Source organism: Schistocerca nitens, chromosome 2 (assembly GCF_023898315.1).
Source record: "Schistocerca nitens isolate TAMUIC-IGC-003100 chromosome 2, iqSchNite1.1, whole genome shotgun sequence".
NCBI classification, from domain to species: domain Eukaryota; kingdom Metazoa; phylum Arthropoda; class Insecta; order Orthoptera; family Acrididae; genus Schistocerca; species Schistocerca nitens.
In genome coordinates, this window is record NC_064615.1 from 681,433,849 (window position 1) to 681,459,132 (window position 25,284).

At 38.7% G+C, this 25,284-nt stretch overlaps 1 protein-coding gene across 4 annotated transcripts in view; it reads right to left on the reverse strand.

Moving 5' to 3' along the window:
* Nucleotides 1-22,632: 22,632 nt before the first annotated feature.
* The window catches only part of LOC126236820 (zinc finger protein ZFP2-like), a 96,474-nt gene continuing 93,822 nt past the window's right edge, over nt 22,633-25,284 (reverse strand). For all 4 annotated transcript variants that reach the window (XM_049946416.1, XM_049946415.1, XM_049946417.1 and 1 more), the window contains one exon: nt 22,633-23,447. In XM_049946416.1, coding sequence (XP_049802373.1) covers nt 22,916-23,447 — 532 coding nt within the window. In that variant the 3' untranslated portion in view covers nt 22,633-22,915. The remainder of the gene's footprint in view (nt 23,448-25,284) is intronic.

Sequence of the window (25,284 nt, forward strand, 5' to 3'; positions counted from 1 at the left end):
CAAATTTTAATGTCTATCTTGCATAGTATTCACTGACCGTCCAGTAAATTTAATTAGATCTAAATAAACAGTTGCAAAAAAACAGGTTAATACATTCAACACTGTAACATAGATCAAATTTACTTTCAATGCAGTGAAAGCTTCGTCAAACGCGCTTAACAATGATATTGTACAATTACATTGAGTGCGAACGATTGTTTTCTACAAGGAAAATAATTTCACAGAAGATATGCACACCCACCACAAAACTTACACAAAAATTTTACAAAATATTATAAAACAAGCAAAAATAATGCACAATGATAGGTATATACAAAATTCTACAAGTGATGTAAAAGCAATGTGGGACATCATAAATAAGAAAACAGGCAAGGAAAAGGAAACCAATGAGAATATTGTCTCGTTACATGACAATAAAATGATTACTGAGCCAAGCGAATCGGCAAATATATTCAACAGCTACTTCACTGGAATTGCTGAAAATTTAATAAAAACTAATTTTCTTGGAAATCAGCAGCCAGTAGAAATCGGATCAACAGCTGTAAATTATCAATGTTTGTGGCTCATGTAAACAGAGAGGAAACAGTCAAGGCTGTTACAGACCTAAAACCAACATAGTCAGCAGGAGTTGATGGCATACCCAGCAGCATCTTACAGCTGTCCCTCCAGTATATTGTTGACCCTCTAACTCATATATGAGTATTATTCAAAGCTGGAAACAAAGATAAAGTGGTAAGCTATCACCCCATTACATTAACATCCTGTTTTTCAAAACTGCTGGAAAAAATAATGTACAATAAGTTAATATGTTTTATAAACAAAAATTAGCCAGTTCTCAACATGGTTTCCAAAGTAAGAAATCAAATGAGACAGCAATCTGTCAATGCATAACCACAATATTAAAAGCCATTGATGAAAAACAGCAAACATCAGGTATATTTTTAGACTTCGACATGGTAAACCACAGAACTCTTGTAAACAAGCTTCAATACTAAGGCATTAGGGGATTAGCAAATGAATGGATTCGTTCATTTCTCAGTGATCGCAAGCAAAAAGTATGCAATAGACCTGTAGATGAAACAACTCAAATAGTCTCAGAATACCTATCAGAAGAACGGCCAATCACCTATGGGGTACCTCAAGGGTCAGTAATGGGACCTATTCTTTTCCTCATAGAAATCAATGATATGGATGTGCATGTTGACTCACAAAATAATTCTAATTTTAATTTGCTGATGACACAACAATATTAGTAAACACAGCAAAATATGATCATATCCAACATAAAGTAAACTCTGTTACCAATCAACTAAGGAAATGATCTGCAATGAATCAGCTTATAATAAACAATAAAAAAACTGTAGCATTAAATTTCCATAACCCTCAAAACAATATTCTGCATTATCCAAATATCACCAGCAACCAACAACCCACCACCAATAACGAAGTTACATAATTTCTTGGCATTTGGATTCAAAGCTACCTAAAATGGAACAAAAATATTGAACATGTTAATGCCAAGCTGAATACAGGCTGCCATCTTTTAAGGAGTCTAAAAGGATGTATAAATGAATAGGTTCTAATGACTGCCTATTATGCATAGTTTAATGCACATCTAAAATATGGTCTCATATTCTGTGGGAATTCACCAGCTGCTCTGGGGAACCAGAGAATCCAAAAAAGAGCCTTCAGGATTATTACAGGGAGATGAACTAGTCAGTCATGTAAACCAATACTGAAAACACTGAAAGTGCTACCACTACCTCGCATGTTGTTCTTAACATGCTAATGTATATTAAAAGAAATATAATCGGAAATGATAACAATATTAGAAACTTACATAATCATAACACTAAATTAAAACATAATTTACATTGACTCCCAGCTAATACTAGTTTATATCAGAAAAGTACATGCTACTTGGGAATAAAATTATTCAACAAGTTTCCAAATGATGTAAAATATATAGTAAATATTAATATTTTTGAAAGATCTGTTAGAGGATATCTACAGTACCACTGATTCTACTCAGTAAATAATACTTGAAATGCAATAAATATATAGAGCTGTAACTTCTGTGTCGTATAACACATAGAACTATAGATAATCCTGAAAAGCTGTCTACTGTAATGTCTAGAATTAAGTCCAGTATCATCTTGTACATTGTACTACACCTGATCAAAGGAAGAAATAAATAAGTGATATCCCCCTGTCGAATACATGTTTCTCAAGTGGGCCTACGCTTCTTTAGGCAACACACAGAAGCGGCAAATGCTGCAGAACACAGCCCTGCAATGAGCGTACATGCCTCATGCTTCATCAGACTTGATCAGTTTCCCGCAAAGTGGGTATTCCGTCTTCCTTCCAGCGATACAAGGTGCTGGCAACCAATTATTATCTTCCCTCTTGTATGTCTCGAAGTCAGCACATCCAGAACCCCGGGATGTATGACAGGAACGAAGCCCAGCAACACAGATGGCCCTGTGGTTATTCCTGATGTGCGGAGCGGCGGCGATCATTGAATAACACACCAACATGCATTAATACGACTTTATTATGCTAGAATATTTACAACGTCTTATACAGTCAGCAGCACACAACAGAATGGCAAGCAATATGGCGGCGCACAATAAGTCCACATGGGTCAGAGAGCGGAGATATCTCACTCGTAGAGTCGATAGTCGCCACAGCCCTTTTGGCTGCTAAAGCATTGAGACCACTCATTTCCAAGTCATTAACATTTCAACATATCGAATCCAAGCCACCATTATCTCTGTTTCGTAAGCAACTAATCAGTTACCATCACGTAATATCAATAAATATCTGAATAGTTAATGCCAGACCTTGGCGTGCAATGCTGAAGTAAATACCAAGTAGCAATAGTCATTTTAAATTTATGATGTGTGCACCTAGTGACGTGGAAACTGTAAGGGTGACTTTCTCCTCCCTAGGCAGGGGATAAGCCTGCCATCTTGTAAATTACCGACCCTCGACAAAGGCATCGAAAACCCTAGACATTTGTGTCAAGTAGGGTTATATTCTTGGACACATACAGAGGCTGGACAAAAATATGCAAACACCAAAAACACGTTACCGTGTCTAATAATATGTGGGAAAACCGTTGGCATTTAAAACAGCTTCTGTTCATCACGGAATGGATAAATATAGGTCTTGTGTGGATTTCAAGTGAATATTATACCATTCTTCCTATAAAATAGTGGCAAGTTCAGGTAACAATGATGGAGGTGGATAAGTATCGTGCACCCTTCTCTCCAAAATAGACCAGAAACTCTCAATAGCATTGAGATACGGTGACTGCAGTGGATAGGGGAGATGTGGTAATTCATCCTCGTGCTTCCAAATCAGTCCTGGGCGATGCAAGCTGTGTGAACATATGCTCTGTCGCTTTGGAACACAGCATCACCACTGCAGAAGATTGTACCGGTACCATGGTATCGAACAGATCAGCGAATATGGTCACATAGTTCTTGATAGCAGCTAATGGACCTTTCAGAATACCCGTGGAACCTATGGAACACTATGATATAGCTGCCCAAATCGTTACTGAACCGCCATCATGTTTCACTCTTTGCACATAAACACAGCTAGAAGTTGGAAGCAGATTGGAATGAGACTCGTCCGCCAAAATAATATTCTTCCATTGGTCTTAATCCCATGTTTTATGGCTTTGGTACCACGTTTTCTGGTTACGGGTATTTGCATCAATGATGAGTGGTTCTTGAATTCAATCTTGCTCTGCAATTCCCTGCTCATGGAGTTCCCTTAATATTGTTTTGGTACTGACAGGCTTCGCGAGTGCGATATTTAGTTGTGTAGAGAGTTTTGTATCTGCCGTGCTCTTATTTCTCGTCACAATGGTCTGCAGTAATCATCTGTCGAGATGACTCAAAACACACTTCCGTCCACGTTTGCGATTTAGTCGACGATGTTTTTCTGCTTTTACGGTGTGCGGTATAAATCTTCAATATGGTGCCTCTCGAAGCACCAGACACTTCATCTGCCTCGGTTATGCACGCACCCACTATGCGAGCACCAACACTGTCTGCATGTCCGAATTCAGTTAGCTTTGACATAATGCACCCACAACTACACAGAACCATGACTGACAATTGCAACATATTGAGGACAGGGCACACGTGCCATTCATGTTCACATACAACGGTGTAACCTGCAGGCTTGGATAACATCTGCATTTATATTCAAGCACGCATTTCTTCAGGCGGTTCTTCATTTTTTCCCTACCTCTGTACATGTTGACGTTAAGTTGGTCGATACAGATAAAACCATGACGAGTTTAAAAAAATTTAACCAATGTACATGATGCAAACTTACTTAAATGGGTGAGCTACAGAATCGAGATTTTATGTTTGCTGCACGCACGTTCGGAGTGAAACGTAGACTTGCACAATTGGCTCGCCCGCACGCAACTGTATTGCGGGCTATTTCTCATTGTTCTCAACAATGAAACGCGGAAAATATGTGCATAGGAGAGAATTTAAGCGTGCTGGCCAGTGGTTTTTAAATATAAACGAAAGAAACTACCTATGCACCAGCAGTCAGTTTATCCAGACACAAACAAGATTCGGGTTTTCACCAGGCTTTTGTATATAAACGCCACCAGTACGCACGTGGACGCCATTAAAACTAGGGCAAGTCTTGGAAAACCCAGACGAATGGCAGCCCTACCTAGGAAGGCAACATTTCCGAGACAGAACCCTCACCATGGCTACAGTATCCTTTTAATGGGACCATGTACACGTGTAGTACACTCAGTTGATCAGCAGCTTCATTCCATTTCTATATAGCTTGTTAGTAACGTCCAGAATTCGTTGATAAGTAAACTTTCTTTTCTTATCAGTTACACACTGTTCACAAGTACTAAAATCCCAAATTTCCGTGTGCACACTTGGGCTAAGTATAGCGTCTTCGATTAGTAATCAAAACTTTCTCATTCCCAGGTTTAGAACCACACTACACTTAAATTTTGAATAAAAATCATCAGCAATGGCACCCGAAGACTTCCGACAAAAGACATTGCCCTCATTCAGGCAACGGCCTTGTCAAAGAGGGCGGAGGAGTTGACAGAGGTTTGGGGCACTCTGTTGCCCTTGGGGTAGGAAATTGGCTCCCAAAGGCGGAAGAATAAGCAATGATCAACGACATTAGGATGCAGAAGGCAATGGAAACCACTGCATTAAAGGCACGTAATGTGTATTCACAAGTCATGGGGCCTGTAATTGAAAAAGTGTCCTGATGATCTCTGCATTGGCAAAAGATTCTGGACTAATCACCTATTCGGATCTCTGGGAGGGGTCTGTCAGGGGTAGGTGACCATGAGAAAAATATTGAATAACCTACAAAGGGTTAATGATGACTCAGTCTAGATATAGTGGGGTGTCAGTGAAGTGAAATGGAAAGAAGACAAGGATTTCTGGTCAGATGAGTATAGAGTAATAACAGCAGCAGCAGAAAATGGTATAACAGGAGTAGGATTTGTTATGAGTAAGAAGATAGGGCAGAGAGTGAGTTACTGTGAACAGTTCAGTGACAGGGCTGTTCTCATCAGAATTGACAGCAAACCAACACCAACAACAGTAGTTCAGGTATACATGGCGACATCTCAATCTGAAGAAGAAGAGATAGAGAAAGTACATGTGTATATTGAATGGGTAATTCAATATATAAAGGGAGATGAAAATCTAATAATCATGTGGGACTGAAATGTGGTTGTAGGGGAAGGATAGAAGAAAAGGTTACAGGAACATATGGGCTTGGTATTAGGAATGAGGGACAAGAAAGACTAACTGAATTCTGGAATAAATTCCAGTTAGTAATAGTGAATACACCGTTCAAGAATCACAAGAGGAGGAGGAGGTACATTTGGAAAAGGCCAGGAGATACTGGATGATTTCAGTTAGATTATGTCAAGGTCACGCAGAGATTCGGAAATCATATACTGGATTGTAAGGCATAACCAGGAGTAGATATAGACTCAGATCACAATTTAGAAGTGACAAAGAGTAGGCTGAAATTTAAGTGACCAGTCAGGAAGAATCAGTGTGCAAAGAAGCGGGTTGGATTGCTCTAAGGCTATAGATACTGCAATAATGAATAGTTCAGTAGGCAGTTCACTTGAAGAAGAATAGGCGGGGAATTTACAGAGGATGGAAAGAAAAACATATAGACAAAGAAGGTAACTTCAAAGAAATCATGGGTAGCAGAAGAAATACTTCAGTCGATCAATGACAGAAGGAAGTACAAAAATGTACAGGAAAATTCAGGAATACAGAAATACAAGTCACTTAGGAATTAATTAAATCAGAAGTGCAGGGAGGCTGAGGTGAAATGGCTGAATGAATAATATGAAGAAACTGAAAAAGAAATGATTGTTGGAAGGACTGGCTCAGCATACAGAAAAGTCAAAAAAACATTTGGTGAAACTAAAAGCAAATTCACACAATCCCAAAGATTACAAGAGGTGACAAATGTGGGAATTATTGTATAGTCAACTTAACAACTCATGCATCCAAGTTCCTGACAAGAATAATATGCAGGAAAGAGGAAAAGAAAATTGGGGATGTGTTAGATGACAATCAGTTTGGCTTTAGGAAAGGTAAAGGTACCAGAGAGGCACTTCTGATGCTGTGGTTGATAATGGAGGCAAGACTAAAGAAAAACCAAGACATGTTCATAGGATTTGTTGAGCTGGAAAAAGCATTCGACAATGTCAAATGGTGCAAAGTGTTCAAAATTCTCAGAGAAATAGGGGTACAATATAAGGAAAGACAGGTAATGTACAATATATACATCCAAGAGGGAACAATAAGACTGGAAGATCAAGAATGAAGTGCTCAGGTTAAAAAGTGTGTAATGACTAAAAAGGTGTAAGACAGGGATGTAGTCTTTTCCTCCTACTCTTCAATCTATACGTCGAAGACACAATGACAGAAAGAAAAGAAAGGTTCAAGAGTGGAATTAAAATTGAAGATGAAAGGATGTTAAGGATAAGATTTGCTGATGACATTGCTATCCTCAGTGAAAGTGAAGAAGAATTAAAGGATCTGTTGAATGGAATGAACAATCTAATGAGTACAGAATGTTTGTTGAGAGTAAATCAAAGAAAGATGAAAGTAATTAGAAGTAGCAGAAATCAGAACAGTGAGAAACTTAACATCAAGATTGGTGATTATGAAATAGATGAAGTTAAGAAATTCTGCTACCTAGGCAACTATCTGACTAATGATGGACAGAGCAAGAAGGACATAAAAAGCAGACTAGCACTGGCAAGAAGGGCATTCCTGGCCAAGAGAAGTCTACTAACAACAAACAAAGGCCTTAATTTGAGGAAAAAATTTCTGAGAATGTACGTTTGAAGCATGGCATTGTAGAGCAGTGAAACATCGATTGTGGGAAAACTGGAAAAGAAGAGACTCAAAGCATTTGGAATGTGGTGCTACAGAAGAATATTGAAAATTTGTTGGACTGATAATGTATTCAGTGAGGAGTTTCTCGACAGAATCAGTGAGGAAAGGAAAATATGGAAAACATTGACAAAAAGAAGGGACAGGATAGTAGGACATCTGTTAGGGCATCATGGAATAACTTCCATGGTACTAGAGAGAGCTGTAGAGGGTAAAAACTGTAGAGGTAGAGGGATGTTCGAATACACCCAGCAAATAATTGAGGATGTAGGTTCCAAGTGCTACTATTGAGATGAAGGTCTTGGCACAGGAGAGAAATTCATGGTGAGCTGCATCAGAGAAGTCAGAAGACTTATGACTCAGACATAAAAAACAAGCAGTGTGTCAGATATGACAGGAACTCTCATTTTAAGCAAACAACTTCTTATGGACATATGCTCTGTTCTGAACGGGGTTCCAAGATAGGCCATGTTTGTTTTGGGACTAGTCACAGGCACGTATGTGTCTTACCCTATTCACTGGATTGGTCGTTGCATGGTAGTACAAATAACTGGCCACCAAGATTGCCATACATTACACCATTAGATTTTTTTCTGTGAGGTTGGATGAAGTCTGAGGAGTACAGCCAAAAGGCGAGTATGTGAGTTGAACTGCTCGGTAACCTCATGGATGTTTCTGCACTAATTAGTGCACCTGTGTGGTGACTGTCATACACTCTATGATAGCTATACAACAGTTTCTGTACATCTTCAAACAATGAGATTTCTTAAAGAAAAATATTGTGGTTTTGAATTAATTACCCTTGTTTGAAATTTCAGTTCCAACATCCTATGAAGCTTTCATAATTCTAGTTCATTTTTTAACTCACTTTACATGTGTTTTACATTTTTTGCAGTCATTTTATTGGTATTTTAAGGTCATTTTAGTGATTATTTTCTACATATTTTAAATCATAAAAATATGGGCCCAACATTTGCAGCTGCCTTCTCATACACATCACATGAACTAAGTGAATTCTCACTATGTGAAAATGTCCCCACTGCCTTCTCCCCCCCCCCCCCCAACCACTCCCCCCCCCCCCTCCTCCCAAGCCACCACACCTGCTGACACCCCTGATGACTATTTAGCAATAATTGGTGACCAAGCCACTCTGTGACACATTAAAATCTCACACCCAGTATGTTGGGAAGGAGTCCTGACATCACACAAAAAATTAAAACACATATCATACTTGCCTCATTGTCAGTTAAAATAGAGGTCAGGTGTCATGGGAGACACAGGTCTGCTCTCAGGTCATCATATAAAACACATTCTGTTAAAATCTATGGTACTGACTCCTACATTCCACAACTTTAACAGCCTGGTGGCTCCTCACAACATAAAAGAAAGTGATATGTTAATTAGCAATGTCCATTTCTGAGCCTTGTAAGGGCAACTTCATCACCTCATTGTGGTCTGAAGCAGGTAAGCCACGGCTGCACTGAAGGTTTCACTGACTGCTGCTTACTACTCCTCATTTCCAGCTGCTGAGCCTCCCATCAAACATGGTCTGCAGGGTCACATAGGAGGTAAAAGCCTGCCGGGGACAGAAGAGCTAGCAGTAAGTGGAAGCCCCATCAGCAAGCTCATTTCCTCAAATCCCTGTGTGCCCTGGAATCCAGCAGAAAATTATTTCCTTCCCCTGCATTTGAAAGAGAAGGAGACCATCTTGGGTTTCTTGCACCATCCTGCCCTCTTTGTACATCTGATCAATAACAAGAAGGACACTTTAGGAATCTGAGCAGATGGGAAATTTCTTGCCAAGATTTGCAGAATTATCCCTAGGCTCAGCACCCTCTGCAAACCATCATGTTTCTTTAGTTATGTGGGTAATACATTCGTAATTTGGCCACATAGATGATAGTATCTACAAGACTTTTTGAATCATCTGAATTCTCTGCAACAAAACATCTGATTCACAATGAAGATAAAAGAAAGCAAGCAACTTCCATTCCTTGACATGCTAGTCAAATGAAGATCAGATAGCACACTAGGTCACACCATTTACTGTAAACCAAGCCATGCAGATGTATGCTTGCATGCCCCCAGCTATCATGCTCTCTAACAACGAGAAGATGTACTCAGTACTCTAGTGCACAGGGTTCATAAAATTTCTGACCAAGGCAGTTTAGCACCACACTTGCAGCAGCTACAGCCAATTTTCTGGAAGAATGGTTACACCCACCAGCAGATCCAGTGCGCTGTAAAAACCAATCGAACCTAGTGTCATGTTTTGAACTGGATTGCTCAGTAATGAAAATCATAGCAAACAACATAGGAAGGCAACTCAAACCAAGGTAACATTACCAACTTAATCAGCAGATATAACAACTGCCCCATCTAAGAAAGGGACAACTTCAGATTAACTCTCTCTGTTTTTTTCTTATTTTATTTTATTATTATTTTTTTTAACAATCCTGAAGCTACAGTGCAACTTAGAAATGTCCTGGAGTTCTCAGTGAGCAGCTGGTGTCACAGCACATTCATTATTCTGTACAGCTACAGGTGGCTCATTTACGATAGAGTTTGGTAGTGGTTCACTCTCAAGAATATTGTCAGTTTCTCAATCAGAGGTGCATTCAGCTACATTATCATCAGTTGTTGGCATTACATTATTTTCAGAAATGGCAATCTTATCAATAGGAATGGATGACAAGAGTTGACCCACATGTTTCCTATGAATATTATGATTAAGATCTTTTACATTGTACATAAAATTTCCTTCTCTTTTCAAAACTCTGCCCTTTTTCCATACACAACAGTTAATACCTTTCCTCATCCAGACAAAATCTCCCATATTCAACATACAATCCATCTCAAGCATTAACTTGGGTCTGATCTTTGGCTGGATGTCAGATGATTTGGTTGTGCTTAATTGAGTCCTTAGATCCCTTCCAAATCCAAACATGGCTGGGCTTTGGCCTGTGAATGCAAGTTCTGCATTCCAATATGCAACTAACCAGACATACAATTTATCAAGTTTGGATGTTTAATCAAACATACTAAATTTCAGAGCATGTTTGTGTTTGGGAGGGACTGCCTGTAACTTATATCTACATCTACAGCTGCACTCTGCAAACCACCCTGAGGTACATGGCAGAGGCTATGTTCCACTCTACCAGTTATTAGGGTTTCTTTCCATTCCATTCTTGTATTGTGTGTGGGAAAAATGATTGTTTGAATGTCCCTTTGCTTGCAGTAATTATTCTTATCTTATCCTCATGATCCCTATGTGAGCAATATGTAGGGGATTGTAGTATATTCCTAGAATGATCATTCTGCAAACCACCCTGAGGTACATGGCCTCTCACTGTACCAGTTATTAGGGTTTCTTTCCATTCCATTCATGTATTTCATGTGGGAAGAATGATTGTTTGAATGTCTGTTTGCTTGCAGTGATTATTGTAATCTTATCCTCATGGTCCCTATGTGGGCGATATGTAGGGGATCGTAGTATATTCATTTAAAGCTGTTTCTTGAAACTTTCTTAATAGAATTTCTCGGGACAGTTTACATCTATCTTCAAGAGCCCTCCAGTTCAGTTCCCTCAGTATCTGTGTGACAATCTTCCATGAATCAAACAGACCTGTGACCATTTGTGCTGCCCTCTCTGTATACGGTCAATATCCCCTGTTAGTCCACTTTGGTATGGTCCGACACACTTGAGCAATAGTTTGGAACTGGTCACATAAGAAATTTTGTATGCAATCTCCTTTGTCTACCAATAAACCAAAGTCTGCCACCTGCTTTTCTCATGACTGAGCCTATGAGATCTTTCCATTTCACATCCCTACTAAGTGTTACACCCAGGTATTTGTATGAGTTGGCCAATTCCAACAGTGACTCATTGATATTATAGTCATAGGATACTACTTTTTTCATTTTGTGATGTGAACAATTTTACTTTTCTGAGCATTTAAAGTGAGTTGCCAACCTTTGCACTGCTTTGAAATCTTATCAAGATCTGACTGAATATTTATGCAGCTTCTTTCAGATAGCACTTCTTTATAGATAACTGCATCAGCTGCAAAAAGTCTGAGGTTACTGTTAATATTGTCTGCAAGGCCTCTAATATACAACATGAAAAGTAAGGGTTTCAACACACTTCCCTGGTGCAACCCGAAGTTACTTCTACATCTGTCAATGAGTCTCCATTTCACTGTGTCCTCCCTACCAAAAATCCTCAATCCAGTCACAAATTTTTACTTCATACCCCATATGATTAGACTTTTGACAATAAGCATAGGTGTGGTGCTGAGTCAAATGTTCTTCAGAAATCAAGAAATACTGCACTTACTTGCATGCCTTTATCGAAAGCTTCCAGTATGTCATATGAGAAAAGTGTGAGTTGTGTTTCACACAATTGATGTTTTCGGAATCCATACCAGTTGGCATTGAGGAGGTCATTCTGTTCAAGATACTTAATAATGATTGACCTCATAATATTTTCTAAGATTCTACAACAGTGTTTTTTTCCAAGAACTGGGCACAGATTTTTGTTTGAGGGATCTACCATAGATTGTAGTTATAACACAGGCTAACTCAGCTGCAAATTCAATATGCAATGTGACAGGCATTCCATCAGGCCCTGGAGCTTTGTTCAGTTTTAATGATTTCAGCTGTTTCTTAACGTCACTGACACTAATACTAATTTCATTCATCTTTCCAGTGGTACAAGAACTAAATTGGTGCAATTCTCCAGGGTTTTCCTTTGTAAAGGAATGTTTAAAATGGAGTTAAACATCAGATTTTGCTTTGCTACACTCAAATTTCAGTTCCTGCCTCGTTCTCCAGAATTGGAAACGAACTTTGGTGCCACTAACAGCCTTTACATATGACCAGAATTTGTTTGGATTTTGTAAAATATCATTTGACAATATTCTGCTAAAGCAGTCACTGAAGGCATCACATATTCCTCTCTTGACAGTCACGAGACTCAGAGGCCCATAGACACGGGTTCCCAGGTAGATGCCATGTTTCTTGACTTTCACAAGGCATTTGATACAGTTCCCCACAGTCGTTTAATGAACAAAGTAAGAGCATATGGACTATCAGACCAATTGTGTGACTGGATTGAAGAGTTCCTAGATAACAGAACGCAGCATGTCATTCTCAATGGAGAGAAGTCTTCCAAAGTAAGAGTGATTTCAGGTGTGCTGCAGGGGAGTGTTGTAGGACCGTTGCTATACACAGTATTTATAAATGACCTTCTGGATAACATCAGAAGTTCTCTGAGGGTTTTTGCGGATGATGCTGTAGTATATCGAGAGGTTGTAACAATGGAAATTGTACTGAAATGCAGGAGGAGCGGCAAATAATTGACGCATGGTGCAGGGAATGGCAATTGAATCTCAATGTAGGCAAGTGTAATGTGCTACAAATACATAGAAAGAAAGATCCTTTATCATTTAGCTACAATATAGCAGGTCAGCAATGCAGTTAATTCCATAAAATATCTGGGAGTAGGCATTAGGAGTGATTTAAAATGGAATGCCCATATAAAATTAATTGTCAGTAAAGCAGGTGCCAGACTGAGATTCATTGGAAGAATCTTAAGGAAATGCGGTCCGTAAACAAAGGAAGTAAATTACAGTACACTTGTTCACCCATTGCGTGAATACTGTTCACCAGTGTGGGATACGTACCAGATAGGGTTGATAGAAGAGATAGAGAAGATCCAACCGAGAGCAGTGCACTTCATTACAGGATCATTTAGTAATCGTGAAAGCGTTACGGAGATGATAGATAAACTCCAGTGGAAGACTCTGCGAGAGAGATGCTCAGTAGATCAGTATGGACTTTTGTTGAAGTTTCGAGAAGATACCTTCACCGAGGAGTCAAGCAGTATATTGCTTCCTCCTACATATATCTCGCGAAGAGACCATGAGGATAAAATCAGAGAGATTGGGGCCCACACAGAGGCATACCAACAATATTTCTTTCCACAAACAATATGAGACTGGAATAGAAGGGAGAGCAGATAGAGGTACTCAAGGTACCCTCCGCCACACACCGTCAGGTGGCTTGTGGAGTATGGATGTAGATGTAGATTTGTTTCATTTAGCATCTGTCTATCTATAGGCCTATGTTTTGTTTTACACCTATCATGCAGTGATTTCTATTTCTTTAGAAGTTTCTTTACAGTGGTTGTTACTATGGAGGTTCCCTCCCATTACGAATTGTTCTACTGGGTACATATCTATCCAGTGCATGGTCAACTATTCTTTTAAACTTGAGCCAGAGTTCCTCTACATGCCCCTACCCTCTGCTGAAAGTCTCAGGCTACTCACTGAGATACGACACTACTGATTTTTTTATCTAATTTACCGAACATATATATTTTTCTGCTTTTTTAGCCATTCTTTGTACTTTGGTAATCATTATTGCCACAGTCACATCAGTTACATCGGGAGACAAGTATGGTGGACAACCAAAGGATCCAATTATCATTTTATGCCCACTCCTGATACTGAGTCTTGCCCAAACAATCTCACATGCAGCTTAAATTTCTATCTCAGTGGATTTGAGTTTCTTGTCTACTGCGACAAATACACCACCTCCATTTCCCATTTGCCTATCCTTTCAATATATACTTAAATTTTCCTCAAAAATCTCACTGAAATCAGTTTCAGGTTTCAACCAGATTTCTGTTTCTAGTATTAGGTGAGTTTCACTGTTTCGAACTCTGGTGCTTGGTGTGAATGCTTTGGCAGTTTACCATTAGGATTTTAATTCTTTCACCTGTGGAAGGCATTTCTTTTGACCTTATTCTGATAATTATATGGATTGGATGGAGAGTCACCTAATCTAAAAAAAAACCTGGTGTAGCAGCCCCTGATGTGTAGTGCATAACTGACCCATCTAGGGTGACCATATAATTCTCAATCCTATGGCACAAGTCAAAGTCGCAGCCTTGCTTGTCACTGAAACTTCAAAGACTCTGTTTCAGTTCCTCCTCTCAACTCAAAACCAAAGAACCAAGATCAGTTCTGGAGACAATTCTGCAAAGTGTGAGCCTTGTTGAAACTCCATGTGCAAGGGTGGTCTTCTCAACCTTCTCTGCCAGTCGCTGGAATGATCCAAGTATGGCCCTGGGATCCAGATGACAGGCATCATTTGTTCCAATGTATGACACAATCTGCAGTTGGTTGCACACTGTTCCCTCGATGGCTGCTGGAATAGCCTCTTCTACATGTTGAATGAGACCCCCTGGTATACCACAGTTAGTGAAACAGGTATCTTTACCTGTCCCTTGCTGTCATTTCCCTACAGAATACCTTCATTTGCTGTACATTTGAACCACCAACAATTAATGGACCCCTACCCTTTCATGTTTGCCTCCTCTTGACACTGGACAGAACAGATTTCCTAAAAACATTTGAACTGAGTCCCACTGGCCCAGTTTCACATTCAGTGCAAGACAGCACCTCAAACTTGTCAGTTAGGGGGATTGATACAACATCTTGAGTTCTCCCTTGTCGCCATTCATCCTGTACATGATGCACACCACTCATAGTCAAGTGGACGAGTAATAACAGATCCTGTGCTTTCTGCAGGTACACAATACTCAGGAGCTCTTCCAACACACCAATTCATAGCAGTTGCCAATCATTTGACAGTATTTAGGGTGAATTCCAGCTGCTTACAAACATCAACCAAACCATCCTGTGTTCAAGAACATCATTAACAGTGGACTGCATTTTGGCTGGTGCAGTGTATTACAAGGCAGAGAATAAATAACTTAAAATTAAACCCTACTGATTATCTTTTAATCTGTTGAGCTATAAATCTGTTAATTCCCTATCAGAATTCAAGTGAATACACTAAAAAAGATTTCTATTAAGGCAACATAAAAACCAAAGGTAAAAGTTACTAGTTACATAAAACATTTTGAGGTCAATTACAGTTGTTAGCAAACTCAGAAACGGAGATAATTTATGATAAATGTAGGTAATATATGGAGCTACTCCTCTTTAATGGAAAACTAAATCTAATGGAATATGTTGGTATATCTGCTACAGCAACTAGATCACAATCGCCGATTTATTACAAATTGCTCATATATTATACAAAGGACAATGGTAGCTTCTGAAAATTCTCAAAAATGCATATTTATTTGCATTGATATACAATGAAATATGATGTATTCTTTAGCAGAACTGTGAACCAGAAAGGCTGATTTGCTACAAAATAAGATATGTATCTAAAACACTCATACACGTAACTTACGAAAATATAGTTTTGTAATCATCTGGAAATTCTAAAAAATAACGTGTTTCTCATGTAATTGTAAAATGAAATTAAAGAATGACTTTTTTGAATGAAGGCACGCCTACTCTTCTCAAAAATTTTAAAAGGGCACAATTAAGTTTAGCCTTTTTTGAATGAAGGCACGCCTACTCTTCTCAAAAATTTTAAAAGGGCACAATTAAGTTTAGCCTGTAACTGACAACAACAGTACAAGTTTATTGCAGCTCTTGCGAATGTTCAAAATTTCACAAATATAGCAATACAGAAATGTACTGATACAATCAATGAAAGATTATGCAGAAGCAACACGAACAATAAAATATGCAGAGCTAGAATCTCAAATCGACACATGAATCTTGTACACTAGGTCTCACACAAATGAAAATTCAGAAGTTAGCATTCATATATAAATAAACATGCATATTGATCAGATTTTTCACTTACCTGTTTCTGTGCACTCTTCTACACTGGTGTGCTGAAGAATAACACTGCAGTGTGAGTTTGTCTCAGTCAAAATTGCTAAAATGTGCCATACAAACAAAGCAAGTCTTCTGCCTGTTGCAGTTTACTACAGCTAACCTACAGTGAATGTGAGGCCAAGCAACCAGTGAAGAAGATTCAAATGTCTGTGAATAATCCTGGTGCCATCACAATGCACAAGCTCACAAAACATGTACCATGAGGTTGTGTATATGTCCATTATGAAAAATACGTTCATTGTGCACAAGATTCCAGACAACTGCATACAAACTAATGCTGAGTCTCAATGGATTTGAGTATGCAGCATATGCAGCTCTCATCACAGTCCTAGCATACCCTCAGAACCCAGATGACACGACTTTCAATGAAACTGACAGTAGTGAAACTACTGCACCTTCAGTGATTCCGGATGGCTGTAAGTTTCATACAAGAAACCAGTTTTTGAAGAATTTATTCTGCAGTACATATCTCAGATGAAGTCTGTGGCAGAACACTGTAAAAAGATAATCTACAAGAAGTGCTACGAGACAGATTAGTGTGTAGTTTAAGAACTGGAAAACAAGCTGTTTGGAGAATGCAACTGACATTCAATAAATGTCAAGAAATTGCAATGATTATGGAGTCTACTGAATGATTATGGAGACTGCCACAACTGATGCTGCAGTGGTTGGCCACAGATACACAATCAAGCTTCAAAGCCTCAAGTGAGTTTGCAGTTTAACAAAGAACAATGTTACTGTAGTGGCAAACAAGGACACATGAAGCCATGATGCTCACTGAAAGGTTTCACTTGTAAAATTTGTGGCATTCAAGGATATGTTCCAAAAATGTGTCACAGAAAAGGCAGCAGTCAACATTATACAAGTTGGGGCCCAAAGGAAACCAGTGGGAGAAGAAGAAAGAAGAAGAAGAAGAAATGCAGGAAAGTGTACAAGATGGTGTTGGAGGATTCTGACACTGATTCAGGAGAATCAAATTCAAACAATGGGGCAGATTTAGTATTTAAAAATATCATACTAAGAAAATGGTGCATCAAAACAAGTGTGTATCAAAAAAGTGATCTAAATGAAGAAAATCTCATTGTGTGCCAGGAGTGTCATGGTGCTGATGTGTGTTCAACTGTGGCATAGCAACTTCCAGTGCAAAAACTGACACCATTAAACAAGTGGACTATGATGCCAGTTGTAGAGCTAGTTGTGGATGATAAGAAAATTCCTTTTGAGTTGGATACAGATATATAAATGGGTGTTGTGAAGATAAGATTAGAATAATTATTGCACACACACAGAGGCATTCAAACAATCATTCTTCCTGTGCTCCATACATGAATGGAACAGGAAGAAATCCTAATAACTGATACAATGGAATGTACCATCTGCCATGAATCTCACAGTGGTTTGCAGAGTATAGATGTAATTGTAGATGTAGGTGTGTACATGCCACTTTTATGGCATATCACAAATGGCACAAGTGTTTCCTAAAAGATAAGTTGTGCAAAATCAGTACAAAAACTATTCATTATGATAAAATGCATGTGAAGGGCTCTGTATATTTGGTTAATGTCACTGGTTGAAGTTGATAAAGTAAGCTGTTTATTGCCTCTATATGTTGTAATGTCATCAGCCAGCTCCACTGTGCTGGGGAGAAACTGGCTAAGATCCATTCCACTTAACTGACACAATATTTGTCAAAATGCATAAAGTGAAATAATTATAAGTTTTTGACCCAGAAATAGATTCAGTGGAAAAACTTGTGAAGTCATATCCAGAGGCTTTCACAAGAAAATCCAGAGACCTTATAAGGCATCAAAGGTACCCTAGAGCTAAAAGAAGGGCCTCAACCTATTGCACTTTGTGCCAGGTCAATTTCCCTAGCTCACAAAATTCTTGTAGGAAATAAAATATAAAATATGGCTGAGGAAAAAACCCCTGTCAGATTGTCAGATGAGGAGTTAGCCAAAGCCATATGGACCACATATCCTTTGGCTATCATTCAGCAGGCTAAACACCAAACACCTAAATAAGAATTTCAGGGGATTTTAAGGTAACTGGAACCCAAACATTTTCATTCCCCATTTTCCCTTACCAAAGATAGATGATAGTTTCACCAAACTTGCTTCGTATTTACAATTAGAAGTGGCTGAGCAAACTATTGTTATCGCTTGGTGTCTGTTTAAGTTTACTAGACTTGCTTTTGGAACTGCAACTGCTGCCACTAAATGGGAATCAGAACTGGATAATATACATGTTGGTCTTACGAAAACATAACTATTTTTCAGAATTTTGTAAGACCATGTTAATTGTATTGGATGTCCACAGCAGGTGGCCAGAAGTAATCAAGATGCCTTTTACCAACATTTCTGCTCTAGTGGATACATTAATCCCTTTGTTGCTCAGTTTAGTCTGCCTAAGTGACTGCATCAGACAATGTGACCCAATTGGTTGGTGATGACTTCACATCATTTTGTGCGAAAAATGAAAATAGGCATTTAATCATTGCACCTTACCATTCCATCCTCTTTACCAGTGTGTTAGGTTTTGTACTGGTTTGCTCAGTAATACATAGACATAAAAACCACACACTTTATTTCACTAACTATATGCTATTGCGAACGCGCACGCGCCCACACACACACACACACACACACTGCATATCATAATATTAGCAAAAAACATAGGAAGGCAACTTAAGCCAACTTAACGAGCAATACAGCAGCTATGAGGGAGGAAAAGACCCACTGTGGTTCAAGAACCTTGTTAGAAAGCTGCTACAAAAGCAAAGAGGGCTTCACTACAAATTTAATTGTACTCAAAGCCTCACAGATAAACAAAAATTAGTTGAAACCAAAATTCGTGTTGGGAGGGCCATGTTTGAATCATTCAATGAATTCAAATTCTGGTTGAACAGTCCATGGGTGTACTGCTGGTCCACAGTGTCCAACAGGCACAATATTTTGGTGATCAGACATGTCGCCATCATCAGTTGTGCTGACAAACTGAGCTCCTGAGGTCAGGTGGCCATATTAAATCCATTCCCCTCGCGTTCTCTCCGTGGTCCACGCCTGCATGTCAGCAATCGCTGAGATGCTGGCGTCGGCATCTGTAATCATTGTAATTGCCTCGTCTGCCCCAGCTGCCCGTTCATTTCCTTTGCTGAGCATCTTTTTAATTATACTCAATGCTGGTTCCCATGCCCGGCTGAGGTTGAAGCTGCAATCTCAGTTGAAGAGGCTGTCCCTGGTAAGAATTTCAATAGCCTCTCTAACGATGCTGTCCCAGTATTTAGATGTCTGTGTCAAGACCCTGGTATGTTGGTAGTTCATTTTGTGATTTGCAGACAAACAGTGCTCTGCAACTGCCAACTTGTTGGGGTATCCAAGTCGAGTGTGCCTCTGATGTTCTCAGCAACAATCTTCGATGGTGCGCACTGTCTGTCCAATATAAGTCTTCCCACATTGACATGGAATCTGGTATATGCTGGCCTTCCACAAACTGAGATCGTCTTTGACACTTCTCATAAATGCTCGTGTTTTATTTGGTGAGCAAAAGACAGTGCCTACTCGGTGTTTCCTCAATATTCTTCCTATTTTCCCCGTTAGTGTGCAAGTATATGGTATATAGACAGTTGCTATCTTCCGTCTCCATACACTGTACTGTAGAGGTGGGGCAGAGACCACATCTGATCTGCCATTCCAAGTACCCATTTTTCTGGAACACAGTTTTGAGATGTTCCAGCTCTTGGGGCAGACTCTCAGTGGCAGAGATGGTTCGCGGCCTGTGCACCTGTGTTTTTAGCACCCCAATCCTCTGTGCAGGGTGGTGGTAGATATCCGCACGCAAATACAGGTTGGTGTGCATTTTCTTCCTGTATACCCCATGTCCCAGGGTGCCATCCACTCTTCTTTTGACCATGACATCCAGAAATGATAATCTTCCTTCTGCTTTGGTTTCCATAGTGAATTTGATGTTCGGATGTATGGAGTTCAGGTGTGTTAGGAAGTCTAGGAGCTTGTCCCTTCCATGGGGCCAGATCACAAATGTGTCATCCACATAACGTAGAAATCACGTAGTTTTCCATTTGGATGATGCCAAAGCTTCCTCCTTGAAGTACTCCATAAAGAAATTTGCGACCACAGGTGAGAGTGGGCTCCCCATTTCAACTCCTTCTGTTTGCTCATAGTATTCTCCATTAAAGAGAAAATGCATGGAGGTCAGAACTTGCTTGAAAAGGTCAGTCGTCTTCTTGTCAAATTTCTGTGCAATAAGCTCAACTGACTCTCAAACAGGCACCCTGGTGAATAATGAAACAACATCAAAACTCACCAGGATACCTTAGTCTTTCTGCCCGCCCTCAGGAGCTCAGTTTGTCAGCGCACCTGAGGATGGCAACATGTATGATCACTGAAATATTATGCCCATTGGACACTGTGGACTGACAGTACACCTGTGGACTGTTCAAGCGAGAAATGCACCAGGAGAAACTGAAGAATCACATCAATTCAAATTCTGTCTCCCAATTTTGCAGAAAATCCTAGGAAGTTTTGGTATTACATTACATAGGTAAACAGGTACATGACACTGTTTTTAACATAATCACCAAGTCTCTGTAAACAATGGTCACAACATTCTGCCCATCATTCAGTTTCTTGATGATAGAAATCCACTGCTTGGTCGTGGAACCACAGTTCAAACATTCTCATCAATGAAAAATCTCTTTCCCCCAGAATTTTTTCCCTTGATCGCCTGAACATTGCCCTCTGTTATCAATGTTAATGACCTTCCTCTCCAATCAGCATCATCCACATCTGTGCACCCTTGGTCAAATTGTTGGCACTATTTTATTAGAGTTGGAGGCAACATTACATTTAGTTTACACATCACCAAAATTTCGCCATGAATCTGTGTGCAACTGAGAAGTTTTGCCCACAAAAATCTTACTGTCCTAAGTACTTCAACTTTTGAGTATGTTAACATTAGCCACGCCATTTTGCTCACACACTGTGATGTACCTGTTGTCTGCACTGCAGTGGATCTGTGTCTGCAGGAGACCCAGAAAATGTACTCTCTTGTAACAATGTGTGATTCTTGTTGTGCATTGGGCTTAGTGAGGAATGATATGTGTCACTTACTTTCTTAAAGTCCCTAAGTACTGTACTGGACTTAAATGTTCTATTAATGTTTCTAGTTGCCCTTGCAGCACTACGATTTAGTACTAACTTGTAAAAAAAAAGATCATTTCCCTCCAGTTCATGTTTTGTGTAAATTGGTGTATGACATGCTTATAATAAACTACCAACTTGCTCAGCTGAAGGTAAATATACTCATTTCTTTCCAGTACCTTACAGCATCTGGCATTGTTTGGAAAAGTGGACTTGCACCATCACAAAATCCATCATTTCATGGACAATTTATGCATTGAATACAGGCAGTGTCATGACACAACACTTTCTTTGCCTGATATTCAACTAATTAAATCAAGCTAGCTACATTTATCACTTAAAATGCTTGAAGATTTCATTTATTTTATTTTGCTGAACTAGAAAGAATATCTTAAATAATTCTCTGTAATTTCTCTAGGAATGTCAATGGCAGTCTGAAAATAGCTTATGTATATATTTCCTTTTTCTGCTTTCATTCCAGCTATGCTGCAGTACACAGAAGCACTTCCGGTGTTGTGGAAAATGCTTAACACAAATGCTGACTTTAAAGCAGTTTAGTCACCAACAGGTTTCAGTCCAGGACAGTGTTCACAGTAATCAAATATGCTGTTATAAAAACAACAGTACATATCATATATTTTTCAAAATTTAAGATACATAATGAAAGTCAAGCACAACAATTCTGAAGACAAAAACTGTGTGAAATGCAGGCACTAATCACTACAAACAAATACTTCAAACTGGTTCAGGATAGTCAAGAACAGAATTCTGAACCAGTTTAAAGTCTTCAGTTGTAATGATTAGTGTGTGCATTTCACACAGTTATTGTGTTCAGAACTGTTCTGTTTGACTTTCATTGTGTAACTTGGATTTCAAAAAATCTATTAGATGCAATGTTGTTTTTATAATTCATATTTGACTGCCATGAACAGGGTCCTGAACTGAAACTGGTCAGTAAATAAATTGCATTAATCAGCATTTGTGTTACACATTTCCTACACTATATACATGCTGATATCCACCCGGGCAAGATGTTTTCCTGCACTGCTGCTGGGAAAAGTATGAGAGATTTATGTGTGGCTCCAACTAGAGGAACTAACAGAAATAATAAAAGCTAATACTCATTGCAGTCTATGTTTACCCAAAAAGACACATGACTGTTTCATTCCTCATTTTCCATTGATCACTTTAGGCACTGTTTCCTAGCTTGAAATAATATTCCTTGTTCTACTATATGGAAACACACATCACAAAAAACACTGATTTAAACAGAATGACCATTTATTCAGTAACAGATACAGAAAATCCAGAAACAAACAAAAAATTAACAAAAAACAATTTAAAGTACAGAAAAGTGCCAACAGATCTTATTAAGAATTTTAATCCATTAATTTATTTTTCTTTTTACAATGGGACTGAGGCAACCACTCACTTTTTACAAGGAAATCTTGGTCCTCACAATAACACATTTCATCTATACCATTAAGAAAAATCTCATTACAGTTATCACAACTTTAATAAAAACGTATGGAAAAATTGGTGGTTATTAAAGCTGCTTAGTATCCCTTGGACAGCACTTGTGTCTACTGAGACTGTATGTGGTAGTAAAACTCTCACAGCACACAGGACATAAGAAAGGTTGTTCCCCAGTATGTGTGCGCATGTGTTTCATAAGACCACAGGAACGAGCAAATGTCCACTCACACAGACGGCACTTGAATGGTCGCTGCCCTGCATGTGTTTTCTTATGTGCTGTAAGGCCAGAAGGTTCTGAGCAAGCCCAGCCACAAATGTCACACTCCAAAGGGAGTTTTTTGATGGTTTCTGTCAAATTTACTTGTGAAGATATTGCTAATTGATTGTCAAGTGCCAGTATCCTGTTGTGGTCTGAAGTATTATCATCTTTTTCTTGTTCACTCCCTTCATGTGTTGTTTGATGTCTCCCATGAATAAACTCTGTCTCACAATCATCACATCTGCAGTACTGTTCACAAATGTGTGTGCAAACATGTGAAGACAGCTTCCCACAATGTGGACACAGTGCTTTTTGGTCATCATTGTTGGAGCATATATGTTTCCTGTAACAATCAAAAATTTGGAAGAGGAATATCATATTGCAGAAATAAAATGGCAAAAAGACAGTTCTAACTGGTATTGGTAACTATATTTTACTTAACCACTCCATTAATTTTTCAGTATTTCTCTTAGTACACCACAATTACACAAAATCAGTATTGTTACTTTGCAAGCACAGCTTTATTGCTTGCTTTGACTATCAAGTCTTTTATCACAAAGATATCATAATTCTCACATAATTCACAGGAAATAACTTACATTATGAATGTGAGAAATTATCTGTGCTTTTTGTGTTCAAATAATGCATATCTGAGATAGAATCAGAAAACCACATTAGTATTTCATTAAATGAAGCTGTATATTGACTGACCACGATGCCAGATCTTAGGTGCATTTCCGATAATCCAACCTAATTGCATTTTTATCTTAAACTGTGCCTTTATCAGTCTTGATAGGAAAACTTTAAAAAGTTACATAGCCTTCCATTGTCACTAATGTTTCCATTTATGATTTCAAAAACCTACTAGCAGAGGTTCTCCCACCAGGGATGTGGGTCTAGCACCACTGCAGATTCAGTATATCTAAAAGGTCTTCACTGACATTGTATCATCTTCATTCATTTTTTCAACTTTGGTCTATTCTTTTCATTTCAGTGCATTTCATATTAAGTGACACTTAATTGTTAATCATGAGGTGGACTTTTGCCTTTTTAGGTTGATGTGTGTTCTTCGTTGATGCAGTGTTTCAGCGGTTGGTATTGTCAGAGGTTAATCTTTGGAACAGTGGCCTAGCAATTGTTATTGTATAGAAATCATGAACAAATTTTGCTACTAATTTTGAACACTTACCATTAATACAAGATATGAAGTACCTATGTAATTCAATTTGCAGTTAAAGTGCACTTATGGCATTCGTGACTCTTCTGCTGTGTGCTGCTGCTGGCAATTTGTTTTCTTTGGTCATAGCCAATCGGATGATAGTATAGAGTAGCCAATGAGAACTGCGGAATCTAATGACTTTAGTTTGGTGGAAAATATGAATAGTTGACTTTTGTTTATGACACAGATAGTACAAGATTGATGATTATTACTCTGTGTATTGTGTATTGTAAAGCTTGTTACTGGTTTTTGTGTGTATTACTTGTATTGTGTGTTCCTTAGAATATGATAGTATATCTTGAAATATTGTTTTGCATTCCTGTGTTATAGTTTGGTTTTGAGCTGGAAAAGCCAACAAATGTGACTAGAGGAAAAAAAAACACTATGATAACAGACAGATCTTTAACGTGACCAACAGTGTAGGTTAGGTTGAAACATAACGGTTTGATTGTGAGCTGTCAAAGACTACAAATGTGATTGGAAAAGTGGCTGTGGTGACGTGCTGATCTGTAGTGTAGCTCAATGATCATTTTGAAAACTCAGTTGGGTATTTTAGGAATATCCCAATTTCCAAGGTTGTGGTTACACAGGAACAATTTCTATTTTACAGAATATTGTTCTGTTTGACATTCTGCACAGTATATTCCACTATGCCACCACAGAACTTCATAAACTATACATTACGACTATGTTCATCAAAAGCTATTTTCACATTGGTTGTGGCTAATTATTCGTTGTCTTCACTTCCTATTATTCACCACACAAACAGTTACCAACTGCAGCATGCAATACAAAAGCCATAAGTGCACTTTTACTTCAGTTCTATCTTTGATAGAGTACACAGTGTCAGAACTTAGTTGCCCTGTCTCCAACAGCCAGTGACCACTGAAGATGTATGATGGCCAGCCTATTGTTGGGTCACCCGGAAGGTACATGTGGAATATTGCAGCTATCAACAGTT